The sequence below is a fragment of the Medicago sativa genome, chromosome 3 (assembly GCF_051527215.1).
Source record: "Medicago sativa cultivar Bolivia chromosome 3, Bolivia_mono, whole genome shotgun sequence".
Taxonomy (NCBI): domain Eukaryota; kingdom Viridiplantae; phylum Streptophyta; class Magnoliopsida; order Fabales; family Fabaceae; genus Medicago; species Medicago sativa.
In genome coordinates this window covers 23910595-23929642 of record NC_140751.1, presented here as the reverse complement: position 1 = coordinate 23929642, position 19048 = coordinate 23910595, and the positions used below count along the sequence as shown (strand labels likewise).

General features: G+C 37.3%; 1 protein-coding gene across 1 annotated transcript; it reads right to left on the bottom strand.

Moving 5' to 3' along the window:
- Window positions 1–3713: 3713 nt before the first annotated feature.
- Window positions 3714–4663, bottom strand: LOC146936530 (uncharacterized). Its single transcript, XM_085749232.1, has 2 exons — window positions 4137–4663; window positions 3714–3936 (listed from the first exon to the last, which is right to left on the bottom strand). The coding sequence occupies exons 1-2, from the start codon at window positions 4661–4663 to the stop codon at window positions 3714–3716; spliced, it is 750 nt and encodes a 249-aa protein (XP_085605358.1).
- Window positions 4664–19048: the final 14385 nt, after the last annotated feature.

The following is a 19048-nucleotide window of genomic DNA, read 5'->3' as shown; positions in this document are numbered from 1 at the left end:
ACAACTACAACAACAAAAACAATCCGAACAGGAGATGTGAACCAATTAGGGTTCATGATGGAAACAATCGAATTAGTTCATGATGTGAACCAATTGTGGACTCCTAAAAACTGAACACACTGATCAGAAGCTAAATGAGACAGCTTCTGAAGTGATACTCAAAATCTAAATGCAGCGGATAAAACAGAGAGAGAGAAGAAGAAAGACACAAAGCAATTATAAAAGTTCCTTCCACAAACCGGAAGTAGTCCTGTCCCCCTTGCACTTCCAAGGAGAGTTCACTAGAATGTAATATCTGATTACAAATGCTCAAGCACACAGCAAGAGACTTCCTTTGCTCAAGCACACTTCGCAAGAGTCTTCCTATGCTCAAGAACACAATCAATAGACTTCTATGCTCAAGCACAACTGCAAGAGACTTCTAGACAAACAAAATTGCACAGAAAATTGTTTGAGGTTGAACACTTGATTTACAATCAGAGGTGCTCTCAATACAAATCAGATACAGACTCAATAACTTAGGAATTTCTAAGATATGAACTTGAAAACAGAAATTCTAAGTAACTTTGAAAACAGAACAATTTCAGCATAGTTTTGGCGCTTGTAAATTGTAGTTGAGTTGTATGCCAAACTCTAAGTCTTCACTCCTTTATATAGAGGTGTGAAAGAGACGTTGTGAAATTGCCAGCACATCAAAAGAGTCGTTGTTGAAGCTTGATCTTTCACCAATGATCTTTTGCCTGATTTAGTTGTTGTCCTATGAAGAACCAATTTGAAATCCATTCCTAATCCAAAGGAACATCTTTGCAGGCGAAGCCGTATTCTGGAGCTGTTTTCTTGTCTTGTAGCGTGGACACAAAACAAAGTAGTGGAGAAGGTGATTGTACAGTTCGTACATAGTACAATGTCAACGCTTTCATTTCTATTGCAAGCAAATGCCTTCAAACACCTTTGAAATGACCGTTGCAACATTCCACTAGTTCTCTGTTGTCCTTTGATGAATTTTGATCAATGAAACAACTCTTGAATCCTTGAATTTTGCAAATATAGTTGATCTTCAGCTTCTGGTGAAATGGCTTCTGATGAGGCAGCTTTTGATAACGTAGCTTCTGATGATAACGTGGCACTTCAAGACCTCTAGTCTTCAGGAGCACTAGTCTTCAGGAGCACTTGACTTCAGGAGTGCTTTTTGTCTTCAGGAGCATATTTCCTTCAGGAGCGTCTAAGCTTCAATTTTGTTGATTTCTTTTGCTCTTTATTTGTTCTTCAGTACCAATTAGTGATGTAAAAATTTAACTATGGTCTTGTACACTTGAACAAATATTAGCTAGTCCAATTTACAATTTTTAATACCTTGTTATCACCAAAACTCTTTAAGGTTTATTGTTAAACACATTTTGTTCCAACAATCTCCCCCTTTTTGATGATGACAAATTGATAAATTGTTGTTAATCTAATTAACGAGTTGACTTTGGGGTTCTGAGGTTTGTAAGCTCAGAGTCTGAGGTTTGTAAGCTCTAACTCCCCCTGAGTCTGATAGTTTTTAAGGTGAGGTTTGTAAGCTCCCCCTACGTTCTATCCAGGTTAATTAAATTCATTTTAGCGCATAAAAAATATCAGAGCTTAAATAAAATTGAAAGAATTAGATTATAGATAAGAAGAATGGTTCAATTAATTTTATTTGAAATTTGATACTCCCTCTTTTAGGTAAACAAAGATAGAAGTTTTTTTTTCAAAATTTTCAAATATTATTAATGGGGCTCAGTGCCTTTAAATACTATCACATATACTCCCCCTTTTGTCAGTAACAAAAAGAAATAAACAAAAAGAAGAGATAAAAAAAATTCAGAGCGATAAATAAACATATAAACCATCTTAAAACAATAATCAGAGCATAAACATCAATCAAGACTATCAGAGCACAAACTAAGTAAACACAAGATATAAATAACTAATATTACTCAGAAGTGAAAGGAGTTCAGAAGCATATAATAGTCAGAAGCGAAAACTAAGTCAAAAGCAGAAATAAACAACATATATCAGAAGCATAAAGAAACAAAAACAAGCTCTAGGTGTGCAACTAAGGGTTTGGCTTATTTTGATTCTCTAAAATCTTCTTCAGAATCTCTTGAGTTTCTGCGTATTTTCTATCCATTTCTGACTTGTAGTTTTCTTCTCTGATTCTTGCTTGTTCAACGTCAGCTTCGAACTTGATCATCTTTAGTTTCTGCTCTTGTAGCTCTCTTTTCAGCTCTCTATTCCTTTCTTCTAACACCTTGTTTTTCTGAACTAGAGCCAGATCAGGTGTAGTATTGCTCAGATTAATCTTTGAAAGGAATGATACGTCTAGATCTTTGGGGTGAATGTATTTAGGAAGGAAATCCTCAGGTTCTCTTCCTCTTATACTTAATGGATTCTTCACCCAGGTTCCAAGGACCTCTACTCCTTCAGAGCTTGCTTCCATACCACTTAGCTAGTCTTCCAGCTAATGCTTAGCTTCTTCTTGAGCTTCAATGCAGGAATCATGCAGAGCTGAGATGACGTTTACTACCCTTTCCTTCAGTCTCCTCCACTGCTTCTGATAGCATACTTGATGACTCAAGTCATATCTTCCTTTTATCAGGAATCATGCAGGAATCTTGTAATATTTGAGAATCCAGGAATATGGTGGGTGGTGACGGTTGTTTAGAAGGTTTAGGTGGGGTTGTGGGTACAATGGCTAGGTTTGTTGGTGATTGGCCATTTAAAGTTGAAGGTTGGTTGGTTGAGGGTTGGTCAGAATCATTGTCAATGATCATATTAGAGGAATGATCATCTTGATCATCCTCAGAGTCGAAATCCATATCATTGGCACTATTGTAGTGGGTGATCTTGAAAATTTGAACAAGTAAAGGAATGGTGGGTGATTGGGTTGGCTTAGGAACAGGTTGTTCAGGAGCAACAGGTTCAGTTTCAGGTCCAGGAACAGGTTCAGGAACATGTTCAGCAACATGTGGTTGTGGAAATGTTTGTTCAGGAACAGTGGGTTCAGGAACGGTTGGTTCAGGAACAAGAGGTTGTTGTTGTGGTGATGGAGTCTTTTTTGATTCAGGTTGTTGTTGTTGGGGGCTTTCTGAAATGACTTTTTCAGAAGCAGCTGCTTCAGAAGCCATTTCAGAGGTTGTTTGTGAGTTTGGATTAACCTCACCAGGTACAATTGTGTTGAGAGGTTTGATGTTTAGAGGTTGAGGGTGATGGCGAAGAATAATATCAATGTATTGGTTTCTTCTCTCAAACATTTCTTCTAACTTTTGATCAATCACATGACCAACAGGCTCATAAGTGCTCGTCTGAGAGGGCTTTTTATAGGTTTTGGTTGATGTTGGATGGCTTTTTACTAGTTTAGGGTAGCGGTGACCTAGGGGTTTTTCATCATCAGAATCAGAAGATGATGATGAGGTTTCTAGAGAGGTTGAAGAAGTGTTGCTGGATATCTCATGTATTACAGGTTCTGTGTGAGAAGAGACATTACCTGATATAGATGCTTCCGAACAGCCAGCTGTTCTCTTCTGATTCCTTTTAGCAACAACTTCTGTTTCCTTAAAAATATGAGGAAAGTCCTTGATCCTCCTTACTGTTGGCTTCCTCTTCTTTGGTATTGTAGGTTGATCAGGAACAATCATGGAAGCAGCAACTTCTTCAGATGATGGCATTGAGGAACCTCCAATCTGAAGCTAGTCAGACGCATCTTTTGCTTTCTTTGCAGGTTTTTTCGCTTTCAAGTACTCTTCTGCAGTCAACTTCCTCTTTGATTTTCTGCCTCTAGCCAGTGTTAAGCAGCTCATCTGTGAAGGCTCCAACACTACTGAGACGGTCCAAAATCCCTCCTTGATAGAAGATTTTTGATAAGAGCCTTCCATAAGGTACCCAGGGTCTATTCTGCAACTGACTCTTTCTCTGATTATCAACCAAATACTTGAACATGTATTTGGGCACATTCACCTTTTCTTTCTTGATGAAGTGCTGAAGAAGAACTTTCCGCGCCAAGGTAGGTTTATAACCTGCACCTTTTGGGAGTAGATTCTCATTTTGGATCTTCAGAAGCAACTTCTTTTCAGTGCTTAAATCAGGGTACTTTCCTCCCCGTGGAGTTGTACATAGCCATGTTTACTTTTTCTTTCCAGAAGCGTTCTTCAGAACTTGAAATATCAATCCCTGAATATTTCCCAGAAGCTTCTACACCGAGTACAGCTGCTATCTGCCATTCAACAATAATTACTGGTATTCCACAGATGCTTGACCTGATTTCTGTGCACGTAAATGGTTCAAGTCCCATTTCTTTCCTTGTCTTCCCTTTCAGACTAGGATAAAGCAAAACCTTCTCCCTTTCTTCAGCTAATGATGCAGCTTTATCATAAACCGATGCTCTAACCCAGAAGTGCCTAACCAAGGCTTCGTATGTTGGTCCATTCAACATACTGAAGTATGGCATAAGACCTTGTTTTTCGTAGTAACTTCTGATCCAACAGTCATGGAAGGCTAGAGATGCAAAATCCACCGGATTTTCTATTTGAACCATTAAATCCCATTCCTCTAGTTCCATGGTTCTTCCCGTGATATTATAAGCAGGGGCCTCTTGTGCAGCAGTTTCTGGTATGTGCTGATGTGAACTTGATGATGCCATTGATGATGAAGATTGAAGAAGATTTAGGGTTCTAGGGTTTTTGGAATTGCGCTTACTTCGCAAGAGGTTTGAAAGAAGAGTGTTTGTTGTGAGTGAGTAGTGTGTGAATTGACAAAGTGTTAAAAGTAAAATGATTGCAATTCAAAAGAGACAAACAAACATAACATTAATGACATTGGGGGCGCGTGAAAGTACTTTTCAAAGCTATTGAATCATCATTGCCCTTTTGAGTTATACACCAATACACATAAGCCACGTCAGAAGTTCTCAGAGTAATTGCCAAATTTGTGGGCCAGTGTTACTACAAAAAGTAACTTCCAGCGTTTCCACTAACTCTACTATTCAGGAGCATGAAATCTAGCTTCTGAACTTCAGATGCTGACATCATCATCAGAAGCGTATTTTCCTCAGAACCTCAATAAAGAGCTTCTGATGGACCATTGCTTCTGAACTGACTTCAGAACCTAAAATCCTATTCAGGAGCAAGCAAGCTTTAATCAGACACGAAGTGCATGTTCAAATTTTTCTTTATAAAATCAAATCTTTCAACAGTTAAAGGCTTAGTAAATATATCAGCCCATTGATTCTCAGTATCAGTGAATTGTATATCTAAAATTCCTTTTTGAGCATAGTCTCTGATAAAATGGAGTTTGATTTCAATATGCTTAGCCCTTGAATACAAAATTGGATTTTTAGACAAACAAATAGCAGCAGTATTATCACAATAAATGGGAATACTGTTAGCAATTATCTGATAGTCTTCCAACTGATGTTTCATCCAAAGTAGTTGTGTACAACAACTTGCAGCTAAAATGTATTCTGCTTATGCTGTAGACATAGCAAAAGTTGTTTGTCTTTTGCTAGCCCAGGATATAAGATTATCACCCAGAAATTGACAATTGCCACTGGTTGACTTTCTTTCAATCCTATCACCAGCATAATCAGCATCACAGAATCCAATTAGCTTATAATCTAAGGATTTCCTATAAAGGAGTCCAAGATTAGTTGTTCCCTTCAAATACCTGAAGATTCTCTTGACAGCAGTCAAATGAGATTCTCTAGGATCTGACTAGAATCTTGCACACAAGCATACGCTGAATAAAATATATGGCCTAGATGCAGTGAGGTATAACAAAGAACCAATCATACCTTTGTACAGCTTCTGATCTACTTTAGCTCCTTCATCTTCTTTGCTTAAGGTGCACGTAGGATGCATTAGAGTGTTCATCACTTTACAATCTTCAAGCTTGAACTCCTTCAGAAGCTCCTTTGTATACTTTGATTGATGAACATAAACTCCATCTTTGCATTGATTGATTTGAATGCCAAGGAAGAACTTCAGCTCTCCCATCATGCTCATTTCAAATTCATCCTGCATTAACTTAGAAAATTCCTTGCAGAGAGATGCATTAGTAGAACCAAATATTATATCATCAACATATATTTGTACAACAAGAATATCTTTCTCAAGGGTCCTTCTGAAGAGTGTTGTGTCAACCTGTCCTCTTTTAAAGTTATTTCTGATTAAGAAATTACTTAGCCTATCATACCAAGCTCTAGGAGCTTGTTTCAAGCCATATAGTGATTTCTTTAGTTTAAACACATGATCACGATACTTAATATCCTCAAAACCAGGAGGTTGCTTGACATACACTTCTTCTTCTATGACACCATTAAGAAATGCACTCTTGACATCCATTTGATATAATATTATGCCATGATTAACTTCATAGGAAAGAAGTAACCTGATTGCTTCCAATCTTGCAACTGGAGCAAATGTTTCAGTATAATCAATGCCTTCTTGTTGACTGTAACCTTGTGCAACAAGTCTTGCTTTGTTTCTTGTTACTTCTCCTTGCTCATTCAACTTGTGTCTGAACACCCATTTTGTTCCAATAATGTTCTTGTGCTGAAGTTTGGGTACCAGATCCCACACATCATTTCTTTAAAATTGATTCAACTCTTCTTGGATAGCTAAGATCCCTCCATCATCTGAAAGTGCTTCATCAACTGTTGTAGGTTCAATCATTGAGATCAGTCCAATCATTGAGTCTTCTTGTCTGAAGTATGATCTTGTTCTTCTTGGACTATCTTTGTTTCCAATGATTAGCTTCTCAGGATGTGAAGACTTGTGCTTGAATGTGTTTCTGGGAGGATCTGCTTGATGTGAGCCATCTTTTTCTTCATCAGATGCAACTTCATCATGTGCTTCTGATATGGGTTCAACTTCTGGACTTTCTTCAGATTCAGCTATCTGATCAGGTTCTGGAGTAACTTCTGGAACCTGTATTTCTGCAAAACTTTCACCTTGCTTTGAAGTTTTATCTTCAAGCTCTTTGTCATCAAATTTAACGTGCATAGATTCACAAAGTGTTTCTGAATTATACACTCTGTATGCCTTTGACCTTTCATAGTAACCTAAGAAGATTCCTCTTTGGGCCTTGGCATCAAATTTCTTTAGGTAGAGCTTGTTGTTTAGAATGTAACATGTACATCCAAATTGATGAAAGTAAGAGATATTGGGTTTTCTTCCTTTAAAAAGTTCATATGATGTTTTCTCTAAAATAGGTCTGATATTGATCCTGTTCTGGACATAACATGCTGTATTCACTGCTTCTGCCCAAAAATGTTTTGCTAAATTGTTTTCATGGATCATGGTTCTGGCCATTTCTTGTAAAGTTCTATTCTTTCTTTCTACAACCCCATTTTGTTGTGGAGTTCTAGGAGAAGAGAATTCATGGACAATTCCATGTTTTTCACAAAAAGCTTCAAATGGCTCATTTTCAAATTCTCCACCATGATCACTTCTGACTTTTAAAATCTTTGATTCTTTTTCAGATTGAATTTGAGTGCAGAAACTACTGAATACACCACAAGCAACATCTTTACTCTTCAGGAATTTCACGTAAGTCCATCTGTTGTAATCATCAACAATGACTAATCCATATTTACTTCCATATAAGGATGCAGTACTAACTGGTCCAAATAAATCAATATGGAGTAGTTCTAAGGGCCTGGAGGTTGAAACAATGTCTTTAGTTTTAAAAGATGATTTCACAATTTTCCCTCTCTGACATGCACCACAGAGTGCATCTGAATGATAATCAATGTCTGGTAGGCCTTTGACAAGTTGTAACTTACTAAGCTTAAAGATTAATCTCTAGTTAGCATGTCCCAACCTTCTGTGCCACATCCATTTCTTATCGTTCACTAACAGAAGGCAAATCACCTTCTGGTCAACCAGTTCAGAAAAATTGATTTTGTAGACATTTTCTACCCTCTTCCCTTTGAACAGAATGGATTTGTCTTCCTTGTTGATTATAGTACAGTTGGTTTTCTCAAATAACACATCATAACCATTATCACTAAATTGACTTATGCTCAAAAGGTTATGTTCAAGACCATCTACCAACCATACATTATTAATTAAGGTAGAGGAATTACCAATAGTTCCTGTACCTATGATCTTGCCAGACTGGTTGCCTCCAAACTTCACATTTCCTCCCTCTTTCATTGTTAGGCTGAGGAACATGGATTTCTCTCCTGTCATATGTCTTGAGCAACCGCTGTCTAGGTACCATGATCTTTGCTTTGGTACTGCTCTTAGACATACCTGCATCATTGACATTTTCAGATTTAGGTACCCATTGTCTTATGGGTCCTCTCAGGTTAGTACTGGAAGTCTTACTCTTCGCTTCTTGTACCTTGTGGTGTGAGTTGGGTTTCTTCTAATTAACCATTACCTTAGGTTTTGGTACTTCAGAAGCAGTAACTGTCTTCTGAGACTTAGACTTCAGAACCTCAGATTTTGGTTTCACCAGACTCTGAGGAACATGTTCTGATCTCTTTAAGATCCTGATCTTTGAAGTCTTGGAATCAGATTTGATCATAGCCTTTGGCTTAGAGTTATTTGGCTTTGAAGTAATCTTAGCCTTAGATCTAGAAGCTTCAGGTTCTGATTGAACAACAGTTTCCAACTCAACACCTTCAAGTACAAAGAAGGTTTTCAATCCTTCCTTGATACATAAACAACATGCTTTGAGACTGATTTCATTAGGTTTCCCTCCTGAAAAACCAATCCCTTTGCCATTGTTTATGTAAATGTTGTAAATCATAGAAGCCACTATGTTTCTGTCAATGCCAGACATGATAAAATCATCAAGAGCAATTTCATGGTTGCTTAAAGGTTTTTCATTACACTTATCTTGTAGTTTCTGACATAAGAACCTGAGCTTGTCTTCATAAATTTTACAGATGAAGTCAAAGCCCCTAAATCCTTCTTCAGAAGCTTTCAGATCCAATATAGTTGATTTTTGTTGTTTTACTAAAACATCATATTTTTCTTTTAAATCCTTCAACTCATTGGTTCTTACTTCAAAATGTGTAAGAAGTTCTTTAAGTGACTCAACAAGTTCATCTCTGGGAATCTTAGAATATACCTCGTTTTCATCTTAAGAGTCTGATTCTGATCCAGCTTCTGAAGTTGCTGTAGCTACTAACCCAATAGCTACCTTTGCATCTTCATCAGCTTCCTCTTTATCAGATCCAGATTCACTTCCCAAGTCATCCCAGGTTGCCATTAAACTCTGCTTAATCTGCTTCCTGAATTTGCTTGGTTTGAATGTTGACTTCTTTGACTTGTCCTTTGACTTTTCCTTCTGAAGATCAGGGCAATCAGCAATGAAATGTCCAGGATTCTTACAGTTAAAGCATCCCTTCTGATCTTCTTTCCTTGAGCTTCTGAAACCACTCCTCTTGGTCAGAAACTTTTTATTCTTCCTGACCAGATACTGAAGTCTGTTGGAGATCATAGCCATCTCAGCAGCATCTTCTTCAGAGTCTGAACCAGATGGTTGTTCTTCTTCAGATTCAACTACTTTGAGAGCTTTTGATGACTTGCCTTTGGATGGAAGAGCTATTGATTTACTCTTCTTAGTAGACTCATGTTCATTAAGACCTAACTCATGAACTTTGACAGAACTAACAAGATCTTCGACAAGGAGAGTTCACTAGAATGTAATATCTGATTACAAATGCTCAAGCACACAGCAAGAGACTTCCTTTGCTCAAGCACACTTCGCAAGAGTCTTCCTATGCTCAAGAACACAATCAAGAGACTTCTATGCTCAAGCACAACTGCAAGAGACTTCTAGACAAACAAAATTACACAGAAAATTGTTTAAGGTTGAACACTTGATATACAATAAGAGGTGCTCTCAATACAAATCAGATACAGACTCAATAACTTAGGAATTTCTAAGATATGAACTTGAAAACAGAAATTCTAAGTAACTTTGAAAACAGAACAATTTCAGCATAGTTTTGGCGCTTGTAAATTGTAGTTGAGTCGTATGAAAAATTCTAAGTCTTCACTCCTTTATATAGAGGTGTGAAAGAGACGTTGTGAAATTGCCAGCACATCAAAAGAGTCGTTGTTGAAGCTTGATCTTTCACCAATGATCTTTTGCCTGATTTAGTTGTTGTCCTATGAAGAACCAATTTGAAATCCATTCCTAATCCATAGGAACATCTTTGCAGGTGAAGCCGTATTCTGGAGCTGTTTTCTTGTCTTGTAGCGTGGACACAAAACAGAGTAGTGGAGAAGGTGGTTGTACAGTTCGTACACAGTACAATGTCAACGCTTTCGTTTCTATTGCAAGCAAATGCCTTCAAACACCTTTGAAATGACCGTTGCAATGTTCCACTAGTTCTCTGCCGTCCTTTGATGAATTTCGATCAATGAAACAACTCTTGAATCCTTAAATTTTGCAAATATAGTTGATCTTCAGCTTCTGGTGAAATGGCTTCTGATGAAGCAGCTTCTGATAATGTAGCTTCTGATGATGACGTGGCACTTCAAGACCTCTAGTCTTCAGGAGCACTAGTCTTCAGGAGCACTTGACTTCAGGAGTGCTTTTTGTCTTCAGGAGCATATTGCCTTCAGGAGCGTCTAAGCTTCAATTTTGTTGATTTCTTTTGCTCTTTATTTGTTCTTCAGTACCAATTAATGATGTAAAAATTTAACTATGGTCCTGTACACTTGAACAAATATTAGCTAGTCCAATTTACAATTTTTAATACCTTGTTATCATCAAAACTCTTTAAGGTTTATTGTTAAACACATTTTGTTCCAACAATGTCAACAATCACGAACGGGGTGAAACCCACGCCGCTGAAGCAACAACAACCAACAAAAGCAGCCTCTGTACCATTTATTGAGCCACAGACAAAAAAGCAATTTCAACCAATTTCATCTGACAAAATCGATATTCTTGCACAATTAAGATATCTAAGCAGCATAAATCTCCGATGTTACGATCCCGGCAGGTTTCTAGTTGGGTTGAGCTCATGTTTGCAAAATCAGACATCTCCCTCCAATCTGCAATGCTTAAGTGAGGTAAAATTTAAATCATTCTCATCTAATCACCTGATTACACTGCCACCAAAACCACCTGATGTCATTCACACATCATCACTCAATCTGCCTTTCTCCATTACTACCAAAGGTATGACATCAATGCAATTTTCGGATGAGTATTCATTTATAGTGCCGCAACGAGTTGCTGAAGCTACAAAGCAAGCTATCAAACTTAAAATTGTGCAAGCCACATCTGTTGATTTTCAGTCATGGTGTATACCTACAAAGCCAAAGCCATCAGTAATTTCTGGCAGTGATATTGCAAAATTGTTTGTTCTGGCGCCACCACCAAAACCCCCAGATCCATGGTTCTCGACGATGACGGGGAAATCCTATATCATGGGGGAGATCGCCAAGCCTAGGCAGACTTATGTATTGATATTTTTATGGGTCTGCACTTTAGCGAGATCAACACGAATTATTCTCTATCCGTTCCTTATTGATAACTTGATTGAAAAATCAATGAATCAAGGAAACAAAAAAAACTTTTTTTTGTAGGTTCCACAAATTGTGAGGGGATTAAACAACCAAAATATTGCATTTGCAAGGGATTGTTGAAAAGAACACTAGTTGATTTGATGATATTGAGGTGATTAAGATTGTTGGGAAAAACCCTTTCTTGTGGCATGACCATTGGCCTGTTAAGGACTATGCAAAGGTTTTTGAGAGTTTAGCTTTGGTTGATGAGATTGGTAAAGAAGCTGATAGGGTTGTGTCTATGATTAGAAAAGTTGGAAGCCATGATGATAGACGTAATTCATTGCAGAATTATGTGCCTTATGTTGCTGTTCACATGAGAGTAGAAATTGGTTGGATGATTCATTGCAAAAATTTGGAGCAAAAATTTGGAGCACAAATCAGATATGTAGTAGCAGAAAAGATCAATGGCAATATTGGGCAAATAAAGATGAATCTTATAGTTTTGTTACTGTTAAGGATTTTGCAGAAGCCTTTCAGATATTTCACATAGGTCAAAAACTAGGAGATGAGCTAGTCAATCCTTTTGACAAATCTAAATGCCATGGAAATGTCTTGACCACAAAGAATTATGGTGTTAACAAAAAGGAGCTTTTGAAGACTTGTGCTAGCAAAGAATTTTTGCTTATGAAGCAAAATTCGTTCGTGGACATTTTCGAAGTCACTCAACTTATTTATTTAGCAATCATGACAACAAAATTGTTTCTAAGAACTAAGATGCATAAGGATATTGTGGAGGATGGAGGAGCATACATGGGAGCACTATTTTTTCACAGTCACAGTAGCAATGTTCAGTGGAATATCAAAACTAAATATGACACTTATGAAACTTTCTGTCTTTTACAAGCAAAGAGATATTCTTTTCAATCCTTCATGGGCTTATTCTTTTTCGCCATGGATTCTTAAAATACCAATAGCTCTCATTGAAGCGTCATATGGGAAACCATCACTTACTCTGCTATTGGCTATGACCCAAGTTTTGTAAGGCTTTTTAAAAAGTACTTGATAATCCTGTTCATTAACCAGATGGCTTTTTCACTATTTCGGTTGATGTCATCATTAGGAAGGGATTTTGTAGTTGCAAGCACAATTGGTATCCATAACTTCTTTGCATTTCACTCAATGGGATTCAGGAGGATGGTCCCTTGTTCATTGGAAGAGTCAACATGCATGAGAAGCTCTTTATCAGAATGAAAACTTGGGGTCGAGTTCTTCAGAGGTAGAGGAGACTGATGCAGGAGGGTTTTATTAGTAATTTAGTAGTATTTATTATTTCAGCCTAATTTTCTAGAACTTTCTATTTTGTTTTGAGTAAATAGGCAATTACCCCCCCGATATTGTAAGTTTTGTCAATTATCCCCCTGAAATTAACAAAATGTCAATTACTCCCTGAAATTGCACAACGTTAATCAATTTACCCACTCCGTCAAATTTTTCTGTTAGTCAACATGACGTTTTGCAAATACCCCCTGAAGTTTTGCACTTATGTGTAAAATGCCCCTCAAACTTGAAAATTTATATATATTTTTTTCTTATCTTTAACTCAAAAGATATTAAAGACAAGCAACATAAACTCCATCTTTGCATTGATTGATTTGAATGCCAAGGAAGAACTTCAGCTCTCCCATCATGCTCATTTCAAATTCATCCTGCATTAACTTAGAAAATTCCTTGCAGAGAGATGCATTAGTAGAACCAAATATTATATCATCAACATATATTTGTACAACAAGAATATCTTTCTCAAGGGTCCTTCTGAAGAGTGTTGTGTCAACCTGTCCTCTTTTAAAGTTATTTCTGATTAAGAAATTACTTAGCCTATCATACCAAGCTCTAGGAGCTTGTTTCAAGCCATATAGTGATTTCTTTAGTTTAAACACATGATCACGATACTTAATATCCTCAAAACCAGGAGGTTGCTTGACATACACTTCTTCTTCTATGACACCATTAAGAAATGCACTCTTGACATCCATTTGATATAATATTATGCCATGATTAACTTCATAGGAAAGAAGTAACCTGATTGCTTCCAATCTTGCAACTGGAGCAAATGTTTCAGTATAATCAATGCCTTCTTGTTGACTGTAACCTTGTGCAACAAGTCTTGCTTTGTTTCTTGTTACTTCTCCTTGCTCATTCAACTTGTGTCTGAACACCCATTTTGTTCCAATAATGTTCTTGTGCTGAAGTTTGGGTACCAGATCCCACACATCATTTCTTTAAAATTGATTCAACTCTTCTTGGATAGCTAAGATCCCTCCATCATCTGAAAGTGCTTCATCAACTGTTGTAGGTTCAATCATTGAGATCAGTCCAATCATTGAGTCTTCTTGTCTGAAGTATGATCTTGTTCTTCTTGGACTATCTTTGTTTCCAATGATTAGCTTCTCAGGATGTGAAGACTTGTGCTTGAATGTGTTTCTGGGAGGATCTGCTTGATGTGAGCCATCTTTTTCTTCATCAGATGCAACTTCATCATGTGCTTCTGATATGGGTTCAACTTCTGGACTTTCTTCAGATTCAGCTATCTGATCAGGTTCTGGAGTAACTTCTGGAACCTGTATTTCTGCAAAACTTTCACCTTGCTTTGAAGTTTTATCTTCAAGCTCTTTGTCATCAAATTTAACGTGCATAGATTCACAAAGTGTTTCTGAATTATACACTCTGTATGCCTTTGACCTTTCATAGTAACCTAAGAAGATTCCTCTTTGGGCCTTGGCATCAAATTTCTTTAGGTAGAGCTTGTTGTTTAGAATGTAACATGTACATCCAAATTGATGAAAGTAAGAGATATTGGGTTTTCTTCCTTTAAAAAGTTCATATGATGTTTTCTCTAAAATAGGTCTGATATTGATCCTGTTCTGGACATAACATGCTGTATTCACTGCTTCTGCCCAAAAATGTTTTGCTAAATTGTTTTCATGGATCATGGTTCTGGCCATTTCTTGTAAAGTTCTATTCTTTCTTTCTACAACCCCATTTTGTTGTGGAGTTCTAGGAGAAGAGAATTCATGGACAATTCCATGTTTTTCACAAAAAGCTTCAAATGGCTCATTTTCAAATTCTCCACCATGATCACTTCTGACTTTTAAAATCTTTGATTCTTTTTCAGATTGAATTTGAGTGCAGAAACTACTGAATACACCACAAGCAACATCTTTACTCTTCAGGAATTTCACGTAAGTCCATCTGTTGTAATCATCAACAATGACTAATCCATATTTACTTCCATATAAGGATGCAGTACTAACTGGTCCAAATAAATCAATATGGAGTAGTTCTAAGGGCCTGGAGGTTGAAACAATGTCTTTAGTTTTAAAAGATGATTTCACAATTTTCCCTCTCTGACATGCACCACAGAGTGCATCTGAATGATAATCAATGTCTGGTAGGCCTTTGACAAGTTGTAACTTACTAAGCTTAAAGATTAATCTCTAGTTAGCATGTCCCAACCTTCTGTGCCACATCCATTTCTTATCGTTCACTAACAGAAGGCAAATCACCTTCTGGTCAACCAGTTCAGAAAAATTGATTTTGTAGACATTTTCTACCCTCTTCCCTTTGAACAGAATGGATTTGTCTTCCTTGTTGATTATAGTACAGTTGGTTTTCTCAAATAACACATCATAACCATTATCACTAAATTGACTTATGCTCAAAAGGTTATGTTCAAGACCATCTACCAACCATACATTATTAATTGAGGTAGAGGAATTACCAATAGTTCCTGTACCTATGATCTTGCCAGACTGGTTGCCTCCAAACTTCACATTTCCTCCCTCTTTCATTGTTAGGCTGAGGAACATGGATTTCTCTCCTGTCATATGTCTTGAGCAACCGCTGTCTAGGTACCATGATCTTTGCTTTGGTACTGCTCTTAGACATACCTGCATCATTGACATTTTCAGATTTAGGTACCCATTGTCTTATGGGTCCTCTCAGGTTAGTACTGGAAGTCTTACTCTTCGCTTCTTGTACCTTGTGTGAGTTGGGTTTCTTCTAATTAACCATTACCTTAGGTTTTGGTACTTCAGAAGCAGTAACTGTCTTCTGAGACTTAGACTTCAGAACCTCAGATTTTGGTTTCACCAGACTCTGAGGAACATGTTCTGATCTCTTTAAGATCCTGATCTTTGAAGTCTTGGAATCAGATTTGATCATAGCCTTTGGCTTAGAGTTATTTGGCTTTGAAGTAATCTTAGCCTTAGATCTAGAAGCTTCAGGTTCTGATTGAACAACAGTTTCCAACTCAACACCTTCAAGTACAAAGAAGGTTTTCAATCCTTCCTTGATACATAAACAACATGCTTTGAGACTGATTTCATTAGGTTTCCCTCCTGAAAAACCAATCCCTTTGCCATTGTTTATGTAAATGTTGTAAATCATAGAAGCCACTATGTTTCTGTCAATGCCAGACATGATAAAATCATCAAGAGCAATTTCATGGTTGCTTAAAGGTTTTTCATTACACTTATCTTGTAGTTTCTGACATAAGAACCTGAGCTTGTCTTCATAAATTTTACAGATGAAGTCAAAGCCCCTAAGTCCTTCTTCAGAAGCTTTCAGATCCAATAGAGTTGATTTTTGTTGTTTTACTAAAACATCATATTTTTCTTTTAAATCCTTCAACTCATTGGTTCTTACTTCAAAATGTGTAAGAAGTTCTTTAAGTGACTCAACAAGTTCATCTCTGGGAATCTTAGAATATACCTCGTTTTCATCTTAAGAGTCTGATTCTGATCCAGCTTCTGAAGTTGCTGTAGCTACTAACCCAATAGCTACCTTTGCATCTTCATCAGCTTCCTCTTTATCAGATCCAGATTCACTTCCCAAGTCATCCCAGGTTGCCATTAAACTCTGCTTAATCTGCTTCCTGAATTTGCTTGGTTTGAATGTTGACTTCTTTGACTTGTCCTTTGACTTTTCCTTCTGAAGATCAGGGCAATCAGCAATGAAATGTCCAGGATTCTTACAGTTAAAGCATCCCTTCTGATCTTCTTTCCTTGAGCTTCTGAAACCACTCCTCTTGGTCAGAAACTTTTTATTCTTCCTGACCAGATACTGAAGTCTGTTGGAGATCATAGCCATCTCAGCAGCATCTTCTTCAGAGTCTGAACCAGATGGTTGTTCTTCTTCAGATTCAACTACTTTGAGAGCTTTTGATGACTTGCCTTTGGATGGAAGAGCTATTGATTTACTCTTCTTAGTAGACTCATGTTCATTAAGACCTAACTCATGAACTTTGACAGAACTAACAAGATCTTCGACAAGGAGAGTTCACTAGAATGTAATATCTGATTACAAATGCTCAAGCACACAGCAAGAGACTTCCTTTGCTCAAGCACACTTCGCAAGAGTCTTCCTATGCTCAAGAACACAATCAAGAGACTTCTATGCTCAAGCACAACTGCAAGAGACTTCTAGACAAACAAAATTACACAGAAAATTGTTTAAGGTTGAACACTTGATATACAATAAGAGGTGCTCTCAATACAAATCAGATACAGACTCAATAACTTAGGAATTTCTAAAATATGAACTTGAAAACAGAAATTCTAAGTAACTTTGAAAACAGAACAATTTCAGCATAGTTTTGGCGCTTGTAAATTGTAGTTGAGTCGTATGAAAAATTCTAAGTCTTCACTCCTTTATATAGAGGTGTGAAAGAGACGTTGTGAAATTGCCAGCACATCAAAAGAGTCGTTGTTGAAGCTTGATCTTTCACCAATGATCTTTTGCCTGATTTAGTTGTTGTCCTATGAAGAACCAATTTGAAATCCATTCCTAATCCATAGGAACATCTTTGCAGGTGAAGCCGTATTCTGGAGCTGTTTTCTTGTCTTGTAGCGTGGACACAAAACAGAGTAGTGGAGAAGGTGGTTGTACAGTTCGTACACAGTACAATGTCAACGCTTTCGTTTCTATTGCAAGCAAATGCCTTCAAACACCTTTGAAATGACCGTTGCAATGTTCCACTAGTTCTCTGCCGTCCTTTGATGAATTTCGATCAATGAAACAACTCTTGAATCCTTAAATTTTGCAAATATAGTTGATCTTCAGCTTCTGGTGAAATGGCTTCTGATGAAGCAGCTTCTGATAATGTAGCTTCTGATGATGACGTGGCACTTCAAGACCTCTAGTCTTCAGGAGCACTAGTCTTCAGGAGCACTTGACTTCAGGAGTGCTTTTTGTCTTCAGGAGCATATTGCCTTCAGGAGCGTCTAAGCTTCAATTTTGTTGATTTCTTTTGCTCTTTATTTGTTCTTCAGTACCAATTAATGATGTAAAAATTTAACTATGGTCCTGTACACTTGAACAAATATTAGCTAGTCCAATTTACAATTTTTAATACCTTGTTATCATCAAAACTCTTTAAGGTTTATTGTTAAACACATTTTGTTCCAACAATGTCAACAATCACGAACGGGGTGAAACCCACGCCGCTGAAGCAACAACAACCAACAAAAGCAGCCTCTGTACCATTTATTGAGCCACAGACAAAAAAGCAATTTCAACCAATTTCATCTGACAAAATCGATATTCTTGCACAATTAAGATATCTAAGCAGCATAAATCTCCGATGTTACGATCCCGGCAGGTTTCTAGTTGGGTTGAGCTCATGTTTGCAAAATCAGACATCTCCCTCCAATCTGCAATGCTTAAGTGAGGTAAAATTTAAATCATTCTCATCTAATCACCTGATTACACTGCCACCAAAACCACCTGATGTCATTCACACATCATCACTCAATCTGCCTTTCTCCATTACTACCAAAGGTATGACATCAATGCAATTTTCGGATGAGTATTCATTTATAGTGCCGCAACGAGTTGCTGAAGCTACAAAGCAAGCTATCAAACTTAAAATTGTGCAAGCCACATCTGTTGATTTTCAGTCATGGTGTATACCTACAAAGCCAAAGCCATCAGTAATTTCTGGCAGTGATATTGCAAAATTGTTTGTTCTGGCGCCACCACCAAAACCCCCAGATCCATGGTTCTCGACGATGACGGGGAAATCCTATATCATGGGGGAGATCGCCAAGCCTAGGCAGACTTATGTATTGATATTTTTATGGGTCTGCACTTTAGCGAGATCAACACGAATTATTCTCTATCCGTTCCTTATTGATAACTTGATTGAAAAATCAATGAATCAAGGAAACAAAAAAAACTTTTTTTTGTAGGTTCCACAAATTGCGAGGGGATTAAACAACCAAAATATTGCATTTGCAAGGGATTGTTGAAAAGAACACTAGTTGATTTGATGATATTGAGGTGATTAAGATTGTTGGGAAAAACCCTTTCTTGTGGCATGACCATTGGCCTGTTAAGGACTATGCAAAGGTTTTTGAGAGTTTAGCTTTGGTTGATGAGATTGGTAAAGAAGCTGATAGGGTTGTGTCTATGATTAGAAAAGTTGGAAGCCATGATGATAGACGTAATTCATTGCAGAATTATGTGCCTTATGTTGCTGTTCACATGAG